The sequence below is a fragment of the Schistocerca gregaria genome, chromosome 8 (genome assembly GCF_023897955.1).
Source record: "Schistocerca gregaria isolate iqSchGreg1 chromosome 8, iqSchGreg1.2, whole genome shotgun sequence".
Lineage (NCBI taxonomy): Eukaryota > Metazoa > Arthropoda > Insecta > Orthoptera > Acrididae > Schistocerca > Schistocerca gregaria.
Genome location: NC_064927.1, coordinates 89,995,730 through 90,012,265, shown reverse-complemented (window position 1 = coordinate 90,012,265; position 16,536 = coordinate 89,995,730). Strand labels below are relative to the sequence as shown.

At 42.0% G+C, this 16,536-nt stretch overlaps 1 protein-coding gene and 1 non-coding gene across 2 annotated transcripts in view; both read left to right on the top strand.

Annotated features, from left to right (window-relative positions):
- LOC126285033 (diacylglycerol lipase-alpha) overlaps positions 1 to 16,536 on the top strand; it is a 591,792-nt gene that overhangs the window by 126,072 nt on the left and 449,184 nt on the right. The window contains exon 6 of the mRNA XM_049984357.1: positions 2,516 to 2,650. Coding sequence (XP_049840314.1) covers positions 2,516 to 2,650 — 135 coding nt within the window. The remainder of the gene's footprint in view (positions 1 to 2,515; positions 2,651 to 16,536) is intronic.
- Positions 6,223 to 6,294, top strand: Trnaa-cgc (transfer RNA alanine (anticodon CGC)). The gene has a single exon. It is a non-coding gene; the product is annotated as a tRNA-Ala (tRNA).

Sequence of the window (16,536 nt, the reverse complement as noted above, 5' to 3'; positions counted from 1 at the left end):
CCCTAATCTTGCCAGGTAAAATAAATGCATAAATAAATAAAATAAATAAACGCAGTCCGTGTTTTTTCTAACTTCAATTACAATTAACTCAGAAATGATGCAATGTTTCCAATTTTTTCTTAACAATAAGTCTCAGCACAGGCTACTGTGCAGCACCTTTACGAGCTTTTCAGACCGTTTCTGATCACCCTGCATATGGATAAGAAGGTAAGTAAGAACCTCGTGTGCAAATTGAATAGTGCATTAAAATGGGGTAATACTCAGTATCATGAAAATTAAAAAGTATAGCAGATACATACAATATTTTAAGATTTTTAAAGGAAAACTTGGTCTGTACCAGGCTGTGACATGTGTTATTAACTGTGCGATCGTCCGGTTTCGAGTAACATTTGATTTTAACTGTAGTAAGCACAGAGAGTGGTTACAGATTACACATATTGTCAATATGGGGCCCTTTAATATAATGACATGGTCTTCATCCAGATGATGATGTTGTATATTCTCTGTGTACAACGTAGCCTCATGTGTGGAACTGTGATTTGATTGATGTGCCACATCTAATGTGATGAACCATTTGGTGCTTATCCACATGCAAGTAGCAGTTACAGCACATGCCATGTTCGTAACACGACTTTTATTACATCTGGTAGTGTCTGCAAATAATGTACTGATGTTACAATGTTTTAAGTGCTTGAAACGTTAGCCAATCTCACAATTAATAAAGAGTGGCACAGCCTGCTAGGGACTATATTTTCCCTTACAAAACGTTTAGAGGCTGTGGCCCCTCACAAAAACAAAATTACAATTACGCTACTGGCCATTAAAATTGCTACACCAAGAAGAAATGCAGATGATAAACGGGTATTCATTCGACAACTATATTATACTAGAACTGACATGTGATTACATATTCACGCGGTTTGGGTGCATAGATCCTGAGAAATCACTACTCAGGACGACCACCTCTGGCCGTAATAACGGCTGCCCATGCAGCTTCAACACGATACCACAGTTCATCAAGAGTAGTGACTGGCGTATTGTAACGAGACAGTTGCTCGCCCACGATTGACCAGACGTTTTCAATTGGTGAGAGATCTGGAGAATGTGCTGGCCAGGGCGGCAGTCGAACATTTTCTGTATCGAGAAAGGCCCGTACAGGACCTGAAACACGCGGTCGTACATTACAGACGTGTAACCAATGGCACCCCATACCATCACGCCGAGTGACACGCCAATATGGCGATGACGAATACACGCTTCCATTGTGCGTTCACCGCGATGTCGCCAAACACGGATGCGACCATCATGATGCTGTAAACAGAAGCTGGATTCATCCGAAAGAATGACGTTTCGCCATTCGTGCACCCAGGTTCGTCGTTGAGTACACCATCACTGGCGCCCCTGTCTGTGATCCAGCGTCAAGGGTAACGGCAGCCACGGTCTACGAGCTGATAGTCCATACTGCTGCATCTGTTCGTTCAGATGGTTGTTGTCTTGCAAACGTCCCCATCTGTTGACGCAAAGATCGAGACGTGGCTGCACGATCCGTTACAACCATGCGGATAAGATACCTGTCATCTCGACTACTAGTGATACGAAGCCGTTGGAATCCAGCACGGCCTTCCGTGTTACCCTCCTGAACCCACCGATTCCATATTCTGCTAAAAGTCATTGGACCTCGAGGAAAACGAGCAGCGTTGTCGCTATACGATAAAGTGCAATCGCGATAGGCTACAATCCGACGTTTATCAAAGTAGTAATCCTGATGGTACGAGGCATCACAACAAGGTTTCACCAGGCAACGTCGGTCAACTGCTGTTTGTGTATGAGAAATCGGTTGGGAACTTTCCTCATGTCAGCACGTTGTAGATGTCGTCACCGGCGCCAACCTTGTGTGAATGCTCTGAAAATCTAATCATTTGCATACCACAGCATCTTGTTCATGTCGGTTAAATTTAGCGTCTGTAGCACGTCATCTTCGCGGTGTAGCAATTTTTATTGGCCATTAGTGTATAAAATTTGTTACTCGATCTGCGAATAGATGGAGAAACTTGATTTATACCAGGCTCTGGAAAGCATATGCTGGAAGATTTTCAGGATAGAAGCATTAGACAAGACAGTGTGCTGATTAAGAGGAACTGTTTTGTGTGGGTGTGTATTTCTGTTTCGTACAGCAGATTCAAAGCGACTCCTTTTTATGCTAAGTACAACACTTGCATGTTCTTATCAGTCCTTCTCAGTGGGATGCGGATGCAGATTTGTTTAGGTTGCTTGGTCTCAAACCATTTGTATCATGTAAAAGCCTTATTTGCTACAGAGTGGCTCCAGGAACAATCTTTATTTGACAAAATTGCAATATCAGCTCTAATTTTTTATCACAGATAAGATTCCTCAAGGTATCGATACCATTAATTTGACACTCTGGTGAGTACTGGGCTCCTCTTAGGATGCCAGTCGTGAGTAGAGTATGTACAGCAGTGGTGAGTTGCAGTGTGGGGATTTGTTGTGCCCGCAGAACTCGTTCGCGGACATCGCGCGTCTGCTGTCCGAGTTCTTCCGCGACCTGGACGTGGTGCCTTCCGACGTGGTGGCCGGCCTGGTGCTGCTCAGGAAGTTCCAGAAGATCGAGCGCGAAGCCGTCGTCAAGGAGGTGAGTGAGGCCGCCAGCAGTCTGCTTCTGGCTCTCAGCAGCTGCAGTCCGGTCACAACCCGAATTGCTCTACTTCCGCATATGACCCAGTTACGCACTGATTAGCCGTCCTTTCCGTCATATGTTCTGTCTAATTTCTGCTCATTCTCCCCTTCTGCATCGTTCCTCTACACTTTCTACGTAGCCTGTTCCTTACTCGTCCTTCTTAACGTTTTCTCCCTTCACATTTAGAAGCTTGTAACATCCCCTTAGAAAAATTTATCAATTACTGTATTGGTTAACCCCTCACGTTATTTGATTTTCAAACAGCGGAGCAAAACTGAACTTACTCGGAGATTTCTCTCTTTACTTATTCTGATCATCACTAAACTGATTCACAATACTTTTTTTATTTTATTTTATTTTATTTTTATTTATTTATTTATTATTTTTTTTTTTAGCGCAACGCAATCTGACTTTCAATAATCCCTACAAAAGAATGGCCCTGACTAACAATAACCTATTCCTTTCATGAATCACTTACCTCACAAAAATCTTCGTTACTCGAACTACTGCAATACAGCGTTCACCAATAATACCAGCTGAATGAAAGATTCTAACTACTGAAGGCACTAACTACAGATAGGTATAGTTAGCAGATGAAAGATTTTGATAGAGAACAAACAACGTATTTACCTTAATAATTTTCAATATATATTGTATCAGTTCATGATATCCAATATTTCAAATATACTCGTTCTGATGGACACACGTCCAAATCGTCCGCTCTCAAAATTCTGCCATCTCTCTCCCCACATCCACCAATGCTGGCGGCTCACTTCCAACTGCGCAACGCGCTGTTCACATCCAACGCCCAACACTACAATAACGAATATTCCAACAATGCCAACCAGAAACAGACTGCACACAGCACAGCAAGCGATTTTCATACAGAGCGCTACGTGATGTTATCAACAGCCTACTTACACGCTGAAGAACGAAAAAAAAGGTATACCTGTCTAATACCGTGGAGAGGCCCCGCAGGAACGCTGATGTGCAGCAACATGACTTGACGTAGACTCGACTGACGTCTGAAGTGTTGCTGGAGGGAACTGATACCATGAAGCCTAAAAGTCTATCCATAATCTGTAAGAGTACCAGGGAGTGACGATCTTTTGCCAACAGCACGTTGCAAGGCATCCCAAATATGCTCTGTAATGTTCATGGCTGGGGAGTTTGGAGGCCAGCGGAAGTGTTTATGGGGTGTAGGACGTCAAACGGGCCGATTTGGAGCAGGAGAAGCATCACAGGACATTTTAATTTCCAGTGTCTATACTTTTACGAATAAATTCATAAAACTTTATCAGCGTCCCCAGGAAGGATTCAGGATTCACACTCATTGCAGTGGAAGTTCGAAAACATAACAAAATAATTTTTTTACGTGTGAAATTTCATCATTTTTTCACTTACTAATGGCAGCATTTGTTGCTATAGGTACACTTTTCTTCATAAGGTAGAGAGATTCTTCGATGAATTTTGCACAGCATACATACCATACTTACAGGTGTATGAAACTCTATAATTTTTTAAATTTATGAAAAAACGAATGATCTGTTGTATTTTATACTTCATGCTTAGAAAAAACACAAATTTTGTAGTTAATTACCTCAGTTTTTACTGCGATATTTAATGTATTTGGAAAATTCTAGTTTCATACATCTTTAAGTATGGTTTGTATGCTGTGCAAAATTCATCGAACTATCTCTCTTACTCATGAAGAAAAATGTACCTATAGCAACAAATGTTGCAATTTGTAAGTGAAAAAAATGATGAAATTACAAATGTAAAAAAAATTACTTTGTTATGTTTTCGAACTTCCACTGCTATGAGTGTGAATTCTGAATCCTTCCTAGTCATGCTGACAAAGTCTTACGAATTTATTTATAAAAGTATAGACAGTGGAAATTAAAATGGCCTGTGGTGCCTCTCCTGCTCCATGTCGGCCCGCTTGAATTCCCACCCCTCTTAAACTCAGGAGAGTGTTCCTGGAGCCACTCTGTAGCAACCCTGAACGTATGGGTTGTGGCATTGTCCTGCTGGAATTGCCCAAGTCCGTTAGAATGCACAATGGATACGAATGGATGCAAGTGATCAGACAGGATGTTTACTTACGTGTCACCTTTCAGATTCGTATCTAGACGTATCCGGGGCCCCATATCACTCCAACTGCACACGCCTCACATCATTACAGGGCCTCCACCAGCTTGAACAATTCCCTGCTGGCATGCAGGGTCCATGGATTCAAGAAGTTGTCTCCATATCTGCACACGTCCACCCGCTCGAAACAATTTGAAACGAGAATCGAACGACCAGGCAACCTGTTCCCAGTCGTGAATAGTCCAATGTCAGTGTTGACGGGCCCAGGCGAGGTTAAAGCTATTTATCGTGCAGTGATCAAGGGTACACGAATGGGCCTTGAGCTCCGAAAGCCCATATCGATGATCGTTAAATGGCTCGCACGCTGCCACTTGGTGGCCCAGCATTGGAATCTGCAGAATTTGCGGAAGCGTTGCACGTCGGTCACGTTGAAAGGTTCTGTTAAGTCGTCGTTGGTCCCGTTATTGCAGAATCTTTTTTCCGGCAGCAGCGATATAGGAGGTTTGATGTTTGACGGGATTCCCGATATTCACGGTACACTGGTAAAATGGCTGTACGGAAAAATCGCCACTGTATCAGTACCTCGGTGATTCTGTGTCCCATCGCTCGTATGCCAACTTTAACAGCACATTCAGACTCACTTAAATCTTGAGAACCTGCCATTGTAGCAGCAGTAACCGATCTAACAACTGCGCCAGACACTTGTCTTAAACAGGCGTTGCCGACCGCAGCCCGTATTCTGCCTGTTTACATATTTCTGTATTTGAATACGCATCCCTGCATCCCTAGGCCAGTTTCTTTGGAGCTTCAGTGTATCTTCAGATTTCGACAGGCTACTCTTCACTAACCATTCCGTTGATCTGTTCCCAGCATTTTGTTCTGTTACCTGAATTTTATTCCCTGGCTCATAAGCAGTTTGGTCTGTATGTCATACACCTTTATTCTATCGACTTCACTGCATCCATTCACCTTTACGACAAAAATAATTTGTTACCTGGCGTCTACTCTTTCGCTTTTCACTAATAGCCCATCATTCACTTCCGTGCAGTTGCGTAAGAACGTCCCCTCTATCAGTGGGGAGCCCCATTCTGTTTTGGCTCCTCTAGCAGCCTGATACGGTATTGTGACGCGCGAAATTTCTGTGTGGACTGGTACTGCAGACATGAACTTTATTGATGAACAGAAAATATATTGTGTAACTTCGTATTTTCGAGATGATAAATATGATTCTGCGACTACCTTTGTATTGTTCTCCATGTGTTTGTGAATTTCGCCAGTTTCTTCTCCACACTTTTTTATCGTAATCGTAAGTAATATTGTAACGTAATTAATGTTACATTAGTGCTAAAGGTACATTACGAATAACGAATTTTTTTCAGATGAAGACTTCTTCCATTCGAAGCGATTTTATTAGTGATTCTTTTCATTTCCTACCAAGCTAGGTGGCGCAGTGGTAGCACACTGGACTCGCATTCGGGAGGACGACGGTTCAATCCCGTCTCCGGCCATCCTGATTTAGGTTTTCCGTGATTTCCCTAAATCGTTTCAGGCAAATGCCGGGATGGTTCCTTTGAAAGGGCACAGCCGATTTCCTTCCCAATCCTTCCCTACCCCGAGCTTGCGCTCCATCTCTAATGACCTCGTTGTCGACCGGACATTAAACACTAACCACCACCACCACCACCACCACCACCACCACCACCACTACCACCACCATTTTCATTTCCTCGGTTTGTATTCTGTACATACAATAACCAGAAAGTTAAATCGTATCTCGTTGACTATGCTCTTTCCGTACCAAAACTATACAATTATCTGCGAATAAATGAAATGTCTTCACAGTTGCGAATATGGACAACCTTCGGCTGGAATGATGAAATGACGACATTGGAAACTTTTGCCAGACCGGGGCTCGAATGCAGATTCCTGCAGTCACCTTAACCGCTAACGATTATCCGTGCCGGTCTCATGCCCAGACCAAAACTTCCCTATGTCGTCGTTTATGTGTATACAACCAGCACTCGTACATCCATACAGGGTAACATTTTAATTGAATGTCACGTACGTGGTACCGGCGGATAATTACGATATCGCAGGGCGTGCATGTGCGTCGATACCAGGCAACCGACTTTCAAATAAAATGTCTCCCCTTTACGGAAAAGAACATAATGCGTGTACGAGTGCAGGTAGTAGACACAGGGATTATTCGCGGCTGCAAATACATTTTACGGATTTCTTAACAGGAGCAGTCGCCGCCGTGCCAGTTCCTTCAGTTACGCACGCACTACAGTGTCCTATCTGCGTACAACAGGCATGTCAAATTAGTGTCCCACCTGTTGAAATGCCTGCATCTAACTGCGTTCATTCTCATAACGCATCGCCCAGATACATGTGAAAATCTATGAATGTTACAACTAGAGGGACAACCTACGTGCCAGCGCACTCTGCATTGTTGCCAAATTTATCCAAGATGGCGGAGATGACGTCACCCAAGATGGCGGCAGATAGAATTGGCAACATCGCATGACGTCATCCAAGATGGCGGCTTTTGACGGGAGAATAGGCCAATTGTGCTTCGTCTACTAACCTAACCTCAAGAAAATCATTCATTATTATTTATTATCATTTATTATTATTTATTACCATTTATTATTATTTGTTATTGTTGACCTGCCTCCACTAGAAAATTCCCCCCAAAATCAAATTCCAACACGGTAATGGCTGCAAAACCTTACTTTTGTTTATTATCATTCATTATCATTCATTATCATTTATTATCATTCATTATTATTATTTATTATTATAGGCCTACCTCCACTTGAAAATTGCGCCAAATTCAAATTCCAACACGATAATGTCTCGAAAACTGTACTTCTATTTATTATTATCATTTATTCAAGATGTCCGATTTTCTCGGCAAGAAAGCCATTTTCCTTACATCCATAACAAAAATCTATCACAAGTTCAAATCCCAACACCATAATTGATCACACGTACAAACTTTCTCAATCACTTATCTTCTTTCACTGGTAGCCTATCATAATCGTGTCAAATAATAAACTGCTCTTATAGTAACGTAAGTCACGTCCTTTGATTTTGCAGGGAGGAAGGGATTGAAGACTTTATTTCAAGCAGTGCGATCATCACTTGTTCTCCAACATAGTCAGCACACACATCTTTGATATCGCAGTGCAGTCACCACGACGTCCGCGCTCCAACTGAATTAGTTCAAATCCTCGCCACCCGCGTGGAGACACTGCCTACGCCTGTCACGTGAGGGGGCCGGCCAGTAGAGCGTGGAGCGAGCCCAGCGATCGCTCCCACGTCGTAAACCTGTTTTCGCTGGACACGCTGCAACTTGCCGAGTTTGACGTCACAGCGGTCCCTTGTCCGCTCACCACGTGTATTCGTCGCCTCCGTAGGTTTCCCGCCAGAATTGTTTGCCTCGGAACTGAATCACACGACGGTCAACTGTTCCCTGCTACACTGCACGTTCAAACCTGACCGCTCACCTTCCACCACGTGTCCCTGTGCGAGCGACAACAGAGTGCTACACTCTTGGCGGCAAAGTTTGCTCGACAGTGGAATCCGCCATGACTATATAAACGCACGATTGGACCGCACTAGAACGCTTGCTAATTGAGTCTCTCTCTCTCGCGCGCGCGCGCGAGTAATAACTGCATAATCGCTGCTCCGCCGCCCCGCTTACGTCACACACCCTCCATACACGCGACGGACCTAGTCTTCTGTAAATACCTAAGTACTTAATTCCATTTCGTTTTTAATCATATTAAATAATTCAATTTACAGTTTCATATACGTATGCAAAGGTGTTCAACTACCTAATTTCAACTACTTTTCGAGGATTAGACAGCCACCTCTTCCTAGGAACCAGCGCCGAGTTTGAATTCTGGCAGTAAAGAAAGGACACTTGTACCAACCTCCTAGGAACCAGCGCCAAGTTTGAAATCGGTCACTATACAAAGCTCACTTGCGCTCTCGCCACCAACCTAAGGAAATTGTTGCAATTGAAGCTCATCACCACTAAACTAAGCCACCAGCACTCAACCTCTTCCTACACGTTTCGGCTAAAAGGACTCACCCTGCAGTAGGTCCGTGGATGGAGGAACCAATTTACTTTAAGTAGGAATGGATTGTATATATATCACACCGACATGTTCAATACCGTACAGACCGGCAAAACACTCCTACATAATACATTTCTAATGCTGCAGACACACGCTTGCTAATTGTAAACAGTTAAAAATAACTCGTAGCACAGACTACAGACATGCGAACCGCTCGTAAATAATGAAAAACATTTACGTCCAAATAGCCAAACAACCACTAATTTTCCGCATTAATTTCAGTGCAGAGGCTGATGGAAGGAGGAACGAGTGTATTTATTTGCGACATACCTTTTTGAAACTTTTGCTTCTCATAGGTTTCGATATGTAAGGCTGACATAAGGCAGTTCCTGAACTCCAGTAGTGCACTACACGTGGCAACACAACCACCCCACCAAGATATTCATTCCACTCCAGACCTCTAACTCCTCTACAGATAAATTTGTCCAGTTATTTGTTGACTCACTCACAGTCTGACCAGATTGCAGTTTTTGAAAACAGAGCAAGCGCTCTCCGAATGTGGAGGTGACTGGATACACCTTGGTTACATTTAGAGGCAATTTTAGAACACAGAACGATAACTTATGTTGCGGTCGCATAGACAGTTCTGACATAACATCGAAAGAATTGCGAAAACTGATTAGTGCATAGATATAAACTGACCTAATATATACCTAAATGCGGTGAAAATGAGATCGCACTTGCTTATCTTCTGGTTCGCAGAGGAGGCATTTGTACATGTAGAGTCAAGTATGCGGCAACAAGAGGAATGCAGGAAAACGATGGCATTGACGCAAGCTGAATAAGGAAGGCAGTCAATTTTTTCTCGTTGAGTTCGTATTATAGTGTATGTCTACTGAGGTAGCAGTGATACACGCGAGATGAATACTGTATTTGATGCTTTTCAGGAGGACAGATAATCATTCACGTCTAAACTTACATCTGTGTTAAATGATAACAGAGGGTGTACTGGATGATCGACTGAGACAGAGCTGCAACTACGTAAGATTCAAACGTTGACTCATTTATTCTAGAGAAGGACAAGTTGCTGAAAGATTTTTTTCCAGTATTCTATTTGTATGCTTTAGTCACGTGATATAGCCAATGTTCTAATCGTATGCGGCTACGTGTTCGGTATGTTAAAGTGTTAAAGCACTGTCTAGTTGCGATCGTTAACGGTGTACCCGTGGGTCATCAGAGGACTTCCATCTCATGTGTGAAGAAAGTTGACACATTCCTCTCAACGCAATTTGATTTACGTGAGCCTCACCCTGTCGCATGCTTGGTGTAAAATGGAGCCTTCAGTGTCATAACTAAGTTGGCTGTAGGCATTTGTGAGGGGCTGTTATCATTGTGTACACACTTACCCGACAGACGGATGTTTACAGAGTCGGTGACGGGATGACGTGTAATTTTCACATGTTGTACGCTGCTGTTACACTTACCTGTTTGCTTGTAGGATGTAGCGGCTGCTAATAACTATCATTTTTTATATAGACCTGATGGAGTAATAGTATTATTTCTGACTCGTGATCTGGTGAGATCATAGGGCACTAGGCTATACTGGGCTCGTATCATAGAAGGAAAAGTTTTACGACTGGGGTAGAGACAGGTCAGCGTAAGGTGACCGGACAGAAGGATGTATGTCTGACAGGACGGAAAAGTAAGCGATCTAAGGTTATTGCTCGTTTTTTAGTGCTGAATGTTGTAGGCTTAGGAGTGTGTGTGTGTGTGTGTGTGTGTGTGTGTGTGTGTGTGTGTGTGTGTGTGTGTGTGTGTGTGTTCTCTAAATATCGCTTCGTTCTTGTTCTTCTTAACTGTATGCTATTAAATTAAGGCACTTTGAGATCTCTTACTATAGATCGATATGGTGTGCTAAGCTCCAAGACTTGGTTACATTTCGAGAAATGTGGTGCACTTGAAGGGGTAGGACTAGGAAAGCTCTGCACTGCGATATCAAAGATGTGTGTGCTGACTATGTTGGAGAACAAATGATGATCGCACTGCTTGAAATAGTCTTCAGTCCCTTCCTCCCTGCAAAATCAAAGGACGTGACTTACGTTACTATAAGTGCAGTTTATTATTTGACACGATTATGATAGGCTACCAGTGAAAGAAGATAAGTGATTGAGAAAGTTTGTACGTGTGATCAATTATGGTGTTGGGATTTGAACTTGTGATAGATTTTTGTTATGGATGTAAGGAAAATGGCTTTCTTGCCGAGAAAATCGGACATCTTGAATAAATGATAATAATAAATAGAAGTACAGTTTTCGAGACATTATCGTGTTGGAATTTGAATTTGGCACAATTTTCAAGTGGAGGTAGGCCTATAATAATAAATAATAATAATGAATGATAATAAATGATAATGAATGATAATGAATGACTATGAATGATAATGAATGTTAATAAATGATAATGAATAATAATAAACAAAAGTAAGGTTTTGCAGCCATTACCGTGTTGGAATTTGATTTTGGGGGGAATTTTCTAGTGGAGGTAGGTCAACAATAACAAATAATAATAAATGGTAATAAATAATAATAAATGATAATAAATAATAATGAATGATAATGAATGATAATGAATAATAATGAATAACAATAAAGACAACTACGGTCCTTGCATGCGTTATCCTGTTGGAATTCAAACATCCCGATATTTTTTCTTCTGTATGCTTAGGTTAGTAAACGTAGCAGAATTGCCCTATTTTCCCCCCAAAATTCAAACTTCCCGCCATTTTTTCTTGAGTTTAGGTTAGTGGACGTAGCACAATTGGCCTATTCTCCCGCAAAAATCCGCCATCTTGGATAACGTCATGCGATGTTGCCAATTCTACCTGCCGCCATCTTGGATGACGTCATCTCCGCCATCTTGAATAAATTTGGCAACAATGCAGAATGCGCTAGCACGAAGGTTGTCCCTGTACTGTTACACACATTGTCTGACCCTTTTGCTCGCCGGTATACAAGGTGTTTCCATAATACCGTGCAAAAGTCTAACAGGACATAGAGAATGCTCTACTGAACAATTTGAGGTAGAGAACCTGGGGCCAGAGAAGCCAGCTTAAGGAGATAGAAAGTTGTCTACTGCTTTGTCTAGCATTACTGTTTTCCTTCTTATTTACAACTAACATGCGTACAAGTTTACACTACTGTGCTGTTTATTTATATGTGCATTGTGTACTTCCTGCAAGGAAACGAAGAGGACGAGCCTGATTACCAGGAAGTCACGATGCGGGTTTTGTTTATTTTTTTGTCCATAAGGTGGCTCAACATCTACATGGATACTCTGCCTGGCAGAGGATTCGTCTTCTCAATTCTCTATTACTCCAATCTCGCATAGTGAGCGGAAAGAACGAACACCTATATATTTCTGTACGAGCTCTGATTACCCTTATTTTATTGTGGTGATCGTTTCTCCCTACAAAGATCGGTGTCAGCAATGTTAGTGATTGGAATTTCGTGAGAACATTCCGTCGCAACGAAAAACACCTTTCTTTTAATGATGTCCAGTCCAAATCCTGTATCATTTCAGTGACACTCTCTCCCATATTTCTCAATAATACAAAACGTGCTGTCTCTATTCGAACTTTTTCGATGTACTCCATCAGTCCTACCTGGTAAGTATCCCACACCACGCAGCAGTATTCTAAAGTAGGGCGGACAATCGTAGTGTAGGCAGTCTCCTTAGTAGATCTGTTACATTTTCAAAGTGTCTTGCAATAAAACGCAGTCTTTGATTAACCGTCCTCACAACATTTTCTGTATGTTGCTTCCTCTGTTATATTGTATTTCCATTGTCCCATGACAGAGCGTGCTATGAATCAACGACAGACCCAGTCGTTACTCAGTCCTATTCAGAGACGTGCAGTACAATGCGATAGAATATTACCTTTACAGTTTCGCAGAACTCACTCACATGTAAATGCTCTCGCTGCTGAAAGACTGTACAGGCATCATTCGTCACGACGAACGTTTTCTCGATCGACGAATGCGTGAGACTGGTTCATTGGAAAGCAGAAGTGAGGGACCTGGCAATATGGGGACCACTCGTACACCCGATTTTGAAGAGGAGGTGCCGCAACGTGTTGCAGCAGACTCCACTACAAGTACTTGTCGTATTGTACGTGAAATGGGCGCTGCACATACTAGCGTGTGGCGGGTACTCCACGAACAACAATTACACCCATACCACCCGCAACGAGTCCATGCGATGCTTGTGACTGACTTTGGACCAAGGTTCGCATCATTACTCCAACAATGGATTGATCGTCCAGATTTCCTCCAAATCGTCGAGGCCTTTTCTGGTCGAGATGGTATCTATGTCTAAAGTCACTTGTGTATGAGACCCTTCTGGATACGGAGTTGGAATTAGTTGCCACAACTGTAGTTGCCTGTGATGTGATTCAAAACACATCAGGGATAATTATCAGGGTGCGTCAGAACCTTGTTCACCGATGTCATTCTTGTATTGAGGTTGATGGCCGTCAGTTTCAGCACATTTTGTAAGATGCAGTACAAATACTTCGTTCATTGTGTCAACTATGGTATTTGTAGTTAACTGTAAATAAAAAAGTACACAGTAATATGATTTTTTTGCTATTATCACCTTAAGCTGAGTTCTCCGGCCCGAGTTCCCTACGTCAAATTGTTCAGTGGAGCATCATGCATGTCCTGTTACATTTTTGCACGCTGTTACCGAAACACCGTGTAGACAGAGTTAATTTATCGTTTAAATCCACAACAATGGATCTCTATTTATACAGACATCTCAGTCTCTACTGCTGTTGTTGTGGTCTTCAGTCCTGAGACTGGTTTGATGCAGCTCTCCATGCTACTCTATCTTGTGCAAGCTTCTTCATCTCCCAGTACTTACTGCAGCCTACATCCTTCTGAATCTGCTTAATGTATTCATCTTTTGGTCTCCCTCTACGATTTTTACCATCCACGCTGCCCTCAAATGCTAAACTTGTGATCCCCTGATTCCTCAGAACATGTCCTACCAACCGATCCCTTCTTCTGGTCAAGTTGTGCCACAAACTCCTCTTCTCCCCAATTCTATTCAATACCTCCTCATTAGTTATGTAATCTACCCATCTAATCTTCAGCATTCATCTGTAGCCACACATTTCGAAAGCTTCTATTCTCTTCTTGTCCAAACTATTTATCGTCCACGTTTCACTTCCATACATGGCTACGCTCCATACAAATACTTTCAGAAATGACTTCCTGACACTTAAATCTATACTCGATGTTAATAAATTTCTCTTCTTCCTTGCCATTGCCAGTCTACATTTTATATCCTCTCTGCTTCGACCATCATCAGTTATTTTGCTCCCCAAATCGCAAAACTCCTTTACTATTTAAGTGTCTCATTCCTCATCTAATTCCCTCAGCATCACCGGACTTAATTCGACTACATTCCATTATCCTCGTTTTGCTTTTGTTGATGTTCATCTTATATCCTCCTTTCAAGACACTGTCCATTCCGTTCAACTGCTCTTCCAAGTCCTTTGCTGTCTGTGACATAATTACAATGTCATCGGCAAACCTCAAACTTTTTATTTCTCCTCCATGGATTTTAATACCTACTCCGAATTTTTCTTTTGTTTCCTTTACTGCTTGCTCAATATACAGATTGAATAACATCGAGGAGAGGCTACATCCCTGTCTCAGTCCCTTCCCAACCACTGCTTCCCTTTCATGCCCCTCGATTCTTATAACTGCCATCTGGTTTCTGTACAAATTGTAAATAGCCTTTCGCTCCCTGTATTTTACCCCTGCCACCTTTGGAATTTGAAAGAGAGTATTCCAGTTAACATTGTCAAAAGCTTTCTCTAAGTCTACAAATGCTAGAAACGTAGGTTTGCCTTTCCTTAATCTTTCTTCTAAGATAAGTCGTAAGGTCAGTATTGCCTCACGTGCTCCAACATTCCTACGGAATCCAAACTGATCTTCCCCGAGGTCGGCTTCTACCAGTTTCTCCATTCGTCTGCAAAGAATTCGTGTTAGTATTTTGCAGCCGTGCCTTATTAAACCGATTGTTCGGTAATTTTCACGCCTGTCAACTCCTACTTTCATTGGGATTGGAATTATTTTATTCTTCTTGAAGTCTGAGGGTATTTCGCCTGTCAAAAAAAACCAGATGGTAGAGTTTTGTCAGAACTGGCTCTCCCAAGGCCGTCATTAGTTCTGCGGGCATGTTGTCCACTCCTGGGGCCTTGTTTCGACTCGGGTCTTTCAGTGCCCTGTTAAACTCTTCACACAGTGTCGTTATCTTCCATTTCATCTTCATCTACATCCTCTCCCATTTCTATAATATTGTCCTCAAGTACATCGCCCTTGTATAAACCTTCTATATACTCCTTCCACCTTTCTGCCTTCCCTGCTTTGCTTAGAACTGGGTTTCCATCTGAGCTCTTGATGTTCATGCCAGTGGTTCTCTTATCTCCAAAGGTCTCTTTAATTTTCCTGTAGGCAGTTTCTATCTTGCCCCTAGCGAGATAAACCTCTTCATCCTTACATTTGTCGTCTAGCCATCCCTTTTTGCACTTCCTGTCGATCTCATTTTTGAGACGTTTGTATTCCTTTTTGCCTGCTTCATTTACTGCATTTTTATATTTTCTCCTTTCATCAATTAAATTCAATATTTCTTCTGTTACCCAAGGATTTCTAGCAGCCCTCGTCTTTGTACCTACTTTATCCTCTGCTGCCTTCACTACTACATCCCTCAGAGCTACCCATTCTTCTTCTACTGTATTTCTTTCCCCTATTCCTGTCAATTGTTCCCTTATGCTCTCTCTGAAACTCTGTACAACCTCTGGTTCTTTCAGTTTATCCAGGTCCCATCTCCTTAATTTCCCACATTTTTGCAGTTTCTTCAGTTTTAATCTACAGGTCATAACCAATAGATTGTGGTCAGAGTCCACATCTGCCCCTGGAAATGTCCTACAATTTAAAATTTGGTTCCTAAATCTCTGTCTTACCATTATATAATCTATCTTATACCTTTTAGTATCTCCAGGGTTCTTCCATGTATACAACCTTCTTTCATAATTCTGAAACCAAGTGTTAGCTATGATTAAGTTGTGCTCTGTGCAAAATTCTACCAGACGTCTTCCTCTTTCGTTTCTTAGCCCGAATCCATATTCTCCTACTATGTTTCCTTCTCTCCCTTTTCCTACCGACTTATTCCAGTCACCCATGACTATTAAATTTTCGTCTCCCTTCACTATCTGAATAATTTCCTTTATTTCATCATACATTTCTTCAATTTCTTCGTCATCTGCAGAGCTAGTTGGCATATAAACTTGTACTATTGTAGTAGGCGTGGGCTTCATGTCTGTCTTGGCCACAATAATGCGTCCACTATGCTGTTTGAGGTAGCTTACCCGCACTCATAATTTTTTATTCGTTATTAAATCTACTCCTGCATTACCCCTATTTGATTTTGTAATTGATAACCGATTTCACATGACCAGAAGTCTTGTTCCTCCTGCCACCGAACTTCACTAATTCCCACTATATCTAACTTTAACCTATCCATTTCCCTTTTTAAATTTTCTAACCTACCTGCCCGATTAAGGGATCTGATATTCCACGCTCCGATCCGTAGAAC